This window comes from Echinops telfairi, unplaced genomic scaffold (assembly GCF_000313985.2).
Source record: "Echinops telfairi isolate 266 unplaced genomic scaffold, ASM31398v2 ScPeMD7_7475;HRSCAF=8513, whole genome shotgun sequence".
In the NCBI taxonomy this organism is placed as follows: domain Eukaryota; kingdom Metazoa; phylum Chordata; class Mammalia; order Afrosoricida; family Tenrecidae; genus Echinops; species Echinops telfairi.
In genome coordinates, this window is record NW_022111379.1 from 10,173,753 (window position 1) to 10,179,090 (window position 5,338).

The 5,338-nt window shown below is 57.3% G+C and overlaps 1 protein-coding gene across 1 annotated transcript in view; it reads left to right on the forward strand.

Moving 5' to 3' along the window:
* Window positions 1-2,254: 2,254 nt before the first annotated feature.
* The window catches only part of COMMD4 (COMM domain containing 4), a 3,511-nt gene continuing 427 nt past the window's right edge, over window positions 2,255-5,338 (forward strand). Inside the window, exons 1-7 of the mRNA XM_045285803.1 lie at window positions 2,255-2,309; window positions 3,865-3,936; window positions 4,112-4,177; window positions 4,345-4,384; window positions 4,551-4,670; window positions 4,803-4,883; window positions 5,147-5,323. Of these exons, the coding sequence (XP_045141738.1) occupies window positions 2,307-2,309; window positions 3,865-3,936; window positions 4,112-4,177; window positions 4,345-4,384; window positions 4,551-4,670; window positions 4,803-4,883; window positions 5,147-5,323 (559 nt within the window). The 5' untranslated portion in view covers window positions 2,255-2,306. The remainder of the gene's footprint in view (window positions 2,310-3,864; window positions 3,937-4,111; window positions 4,178-4,344; window positions 4,385-4,550; window positions 4,671-4,802; window positions 4,884-5,146; window positions 5,324-5,338) is intronic.

Consider the following 5,338-nt stretch of genomic DNA (forward strand, 5'->3'; position numbering starts at 1 on the left):
TTTCAGTTCCTATCTGTACCAGTGTACATCCTCTGGTCTAGCCAGACTTGCAAGGTTGAATTCGAGTCATGGTAGTGGGAGTGGGGAGGAAACATTTAGGAACTAGAGGAAAGTTGTATTTCTCATCGTTGTTACATCGCACCCTGATCCTTGTCCATTCTTATGACTAATTGTGTCCTTGACTTTCAAGGACATGTAGTTGTCCAGAACATAGACTTGATGTCCCAGCCTCCTTTGCAGGTGGGTGTGACCACATTACAGGGTCCTTTCCATTTAATGCAAGTATCAGGAGGGAGTTCGGTAACATGTCTCCCCAAACGACAGTCATTCCCCTGCTTTGCGCCTTTCTGCTGACGAACGTGCAGCTCAAGTAGCTCCCTTAAGCCAGGAATTGGAGGCCATAGACTTCCTACCTTTAGAGGGAAATTCTAAAGTTTAATTTACATGGTTCCTCAGGGACTCCCGGACCGCACAGAGCACCCATAGTCATAACAGGCTGAGAGTCACCTCCAGGTGAACCCCACCTTAGTGGGCTCTCTCTTCTCCCACGCTGATCGCCCAGGAGTGTTGTTGTTAGGACCCACCAAATCAGTTCCACCTCAGCGGCCCGACCTATGTGCAGACAACAGAAGGAGAGTCGGCCCGATCCTGTGCCGCTCTCACAATGGCTCTTGTGCCCGAGCCCCTCGATGCAGCCACTGTGCCCATCATCTGGTTGACACTCCTCTTCTCTTTGGCTGCCTTGCTACTTCACCAAGCGCGATGTCCTGGTCTCTCCTGACAACGTGTCCACGGTCCGTGAGACCAAATCTCACCATCCTTGCCTCTCAGGAGCATTCTGGCTCTCCTTCCTCGTGGGATCACCTCTTTCAAAATCTAGTTGAGTTCATCATTTGTGTTTCAGGCTTTGCTTGGCGGGGAATGCAAACTAAGCCATTAGAGACGGGTCCCTTCGATAGTAGCCCCTTTAGATGAGATTCTGGAGCTTTCTGGCCCGATGACAAGGACCTTTTGCTAGCGGTAAGTGAGATAATAAAAACCCCTGATAAGTGGTAGCATCGCACACTAAGATGTGCTACAGGAGGAAGGTGAAACATTGAGTAGCTCTAGAGCAAAGGCAGGATCTCTGTAGCATAGTGGGCTACATGTTGGGCTGCCAACCACAAGTTCCCCAGTTCAAAACCACTAGCGGCTCCTTGTAGGACAGATGTAAAGATTTACAGCCTTGGAAACCCACAGGAGTACATCTACTGTGCCCTTACTCAAAAGGTACTATGAACCAGAATCAAAGCAATGACTTTGAGTGAAGCCAGAAGTTCTCTCAAAAGCCACCCCCCCAACCTGTCTCCCCCACCCTCCATCAATCCCAACTCATAGTGACCCTATAAAATGGAGAAATTCTGGTATTTCTACTGGAGTAGAAAGTCTCATCTTTTTCCCCCCTGCTGGCTGGCGGTGGTTTCAAACTGCTGGCCTTGCAGTTAGCCCAAGGTGTATCCCGTCACTCCCATTGCCTGGAAGCTGACTCACAGCAAGCCTACTGACAGGCTAGGACTGCTGTAACTCTTCACAGGAGTAGAGAGCCCCGTCTTTCTCCCTCAGAGCTGGCTGGTGATTTCGAACTGCTGACCTTTCGGATCGTGGCCCAATGCATGACCACTACGCCACCAGGGCTCCTACCACGCCAGTAGGACCCCTTAAATACACTATGCCTGAGGGCAAAACGACTCTCTTGGCTAGTTAATGCCAGCAGGAATTCAGTGAAAGCTGAATCAATGTGGAGACTCAAAAATGAATTCAAGACTCTCGCTGTAAACCTTTGTCCTTCACAAACCTAGTACTCATAAATTAAGCTCTAATACACAGGGGCTATGGTGATGTGTTCATGTACAGGGGGTGTAGACCACTGCCATGAAAATCCATTAAGATTTCTATCCCGGGTATTAAATGCCAATAAAGTTTTCTTATATGTCTTTTTCTAGAGCATATATATGTTATATGTGTGTGTGTGTGTGCGTGCATTGTTGAATGGCTACCCCTTCAAAAGGGAATTAACCTGCACCCCAGACCTGGCTCCTGCCCCTTTAAATGGGACAAATTAGACGACTTCCGTTCGCGTCGCGGGACGTCTCCCGGGTCGGAGCGCGCATTTCGAAGGCGGCGACTTCCGGGCAGAGGCCGCTCGCCCCGCCCCCGCGGGGCCCCGGGCCCCGCCCCCTTCCCGGCCCCGCCCCCGAGCCGCGTGACCGCCGGGTCAGCTGACCGCGGGCCTGCGGGAAGCTCCGGGCCCCGGGCCGCGCCGCGCGATGGTGAGGGTGGCGGGCGTGCTGCGAGGCAAGGGCTGCCGGAGGGGTGGGTGGCAGTGGGAGGACGCAGAGGAGGGTCCCTAAAAGCCCCGCCTTGTCAACGCACCGGGAAGGGTGGGAGTGCGGTAAGGGGCGTCCCGGGATCAAGGAGAGGGGCGCATCTGTCTGGCCTCTTACACAGCCTTTGGGTGTGGTGGTCATGCGGGAAGGCCGGGGGGCCCTTGTAGAGCAAAGCTCTCGCCAAACCCACGCACCCCAGACCCCACCTTGCGCCCCAGCAAGTCAGGCCGCCCGCTGGGAGTCCTCCGAGCTGCCTTGGCAGAAAGGCTTTCGGGTGGGTGGTAGTGGACACTCTCCTGGGGCTTGCTGGTGCCTGGACACCGAACAGGCTCTTCCTTGTGACCCTAGGAAGACCTCCCACAGGTGCAGACCATTGCAGCCACCAGTGGACCTTGGGGAAACCTTGCTTAGAATCAGGCCTAGTCTTGCCCACCATTGTAAGCCCCTTCTTGCCTTCCAGAGCCAACCAGGCAGCATGGGTGTGTGGGGCTTCCACTCAGCCAGCTGTGCCAGCCGTTCATTCATTCACTCAGCCTATTTTTTTAGTGCCTAATGTATACCATGAGCCTAGGTCTGCTTACAGCAAGGCTGGCAGTTCAAACCCACCAGCCACTTCGGGGAAGAAAGTTGAGGCATTCTGTTCTTGTGAAGATTTATATCCTGGGAATGGAGCCAGGGCAGCAGACACCCGGAAGCTGGTGCTGGTGACCTGAGCGAGGGCCAGGGCAATGGAGTGGAGAGTCATAGGGGGTGGGGGGTGGGGATTGACCACTGAGTATGTAGAATTTGGTGATGACTGCACGACTCTTTTAGCAGACTTAAGCCGCTGAATTGTATTGGGCGGGAAGCATCTGTCAATAAAATGGCTTTTTAAAAAAATGCCGAAGCTGCCCCCAGAGCATGTGGGTTGAGGAGAGAGGGCATAGGACAGAGCCTGGCAAAAGTCGGCATTTTAAGATTTGGTGCAAGGAAGCAAACGGGTGTGTAGGGCTCTGTGGATAGAGTTTGGAGGCCCGTGAACTCAGTGCAAATCATAAATCTGCATTCCTGCGAGCTTCAAATGACACCGTAAGCTCTCCTCCTTGCGTGGCGGTTTCTTTAACGCCCCAGTGGGATAAGCAGCGACTCTTGGCCACCCTTGGAAACACAGACACTTTGATAGCCCTTTAGCGCCGACTGGCAGGGCCTTGAAATGGTGAGGGCGGGATTGCCAGCGTGGGCTGAGGGTACAAGTTGGCCAGTGAAGAGGACTGGGGAAGGAGAGGCTCATGGGAGTAGAGGGCTGGGGGTGTTGGGAACACTTGGTGTTGATGCTGCCACTGTGGCCTGAGGTCACCGTCCAGGAACTAAGTGGCCAGTGGTCCAGCGGCGCATTCTTTTAAGCAGCTTGGTGATGATAGGAGGGAGTATGTGACTGGGGTCAAGGGACGGCGGGTTCCTGGTGAGCAGTCATGTGGGGGCCACACACAGCCTGACCGCCCGCCTCACCCCCTTACAGAGGTTCCGCTTCTGTGGTGATCTGGACTGTCCCGACTGGGTCCTGGCAGAGATCAGCACGCTGGCTAAGATTGTTGAGTGCACGGGGCTCCCCTACCTGGGAGGGACGGGGCTGGTGGATGGGGCTCTGGGGGTGGGCGGTGGCAGGGTCCCTTGGGGTTCTCAGCGTGTTGTGTGACCCTGGTCGTGTGGCCAGCGTGCTCTGGGCGCCCCTGGCCAGTCTGACTGCGTGGGGCCTTCTCTTCCAGTCCTCCGTGAAGCTCCGCCTGCTGTGTGGCCAGGTGCTGAGGGAGCTCCTGGGGCAGGGGATCGACGTGAGTATAGGAACCCGCCAAGACTCTGCACCAGGCCCAGGGAGGCGGGGGTCCAGCCTTTTCTTTAGCCCCAGCCAGAGGGTCCAGGCTGGGGGAGGGCAGGCAGGAGGGGAGGGGCTGGGTGGGAGGGCCGGGCCGGGCCCCCTGAGGTGCAACTTTCCCCCTAGTATGTGAAGATCCTGAAGCTCACCGCGGACACCAAGTTTGGTGAGTATCCTCTGAGCCCACCGGCGTCAGGCTGGCCCTGGCACGGGGGCTCCTCCTCCCAGCAGCCTTCCCTGACGGTGTGCCAAGGGAGAGGAGGGGTTGGATCTCCCAGGGGCAGCATTGTGGCAGCTGGAGCCACGTGACCCCACCCTCTGGGTCTCCTCAGAGTCGGGTGATGTCAAAGCCATGGTGGCCGTGCTGAGTTTCATCCTCTCCAGCGCGGCCAAGCACAACGTGGACAGCGAGTCCTTGTCCAGTGAACTGCAGCAGCTGGGGCTGCCCAAAGGTACGGGGACCTGGCAGCCGGCTAGGCCGGGCAGCCCTGAGAAGGGCACCGAGCTGACTGGGCAGGGGGCCTGAGAGCTGCTCACCGAGCAGCCCCAGGCTGGGCCTCAGAGGACCTCCGTTCGGCCCTTAGAGCACGCAGCCAGCCTGTGCCGCTGCTACGAGGAGAAGCAGAGCGCCCTGCAGGAGCACCTTCGGGCCTGCAGCCTTCGAGGTGAGTGGGGTGGGGGGCCAAGGTCCATTTCAGAAAGTGCGTGCAGCTCTCCCCATGTCAGTCCTCAGGGGAGACAGCACCCTGGTCACGCGCCCCGCAGCCCCAGCCCATGACCCATCTGAGCACCTGTTCTCTGAGCCCCGAGCCCAGGTCGGGATGGCAGCCCTGCTGGTGAGAACGAGGACGCAGGCTCAGAGGGAGCAGAGCTTGCCAAAGCTCAGGGCTGCCCAGGACTCTGAGCGCCACCCCACTGTGCCTTGCAGTGAACAGGCTGGCAGGCGTGTGCTGGCGGGTGGACTACACGCTGAGCTCCAGCCTGCTGCGGTCTGTGGAAGAGCCCGTGGTGCACCTGCAGCTGCACGTGGCGTCTGCCCCCGGGGCCGAGGCGCAGCCTGTCACCATGTCCCTGTCAGCAGACAAGTTCCAAGTTCTCCTGGCAGGTGAGACTCACCTGG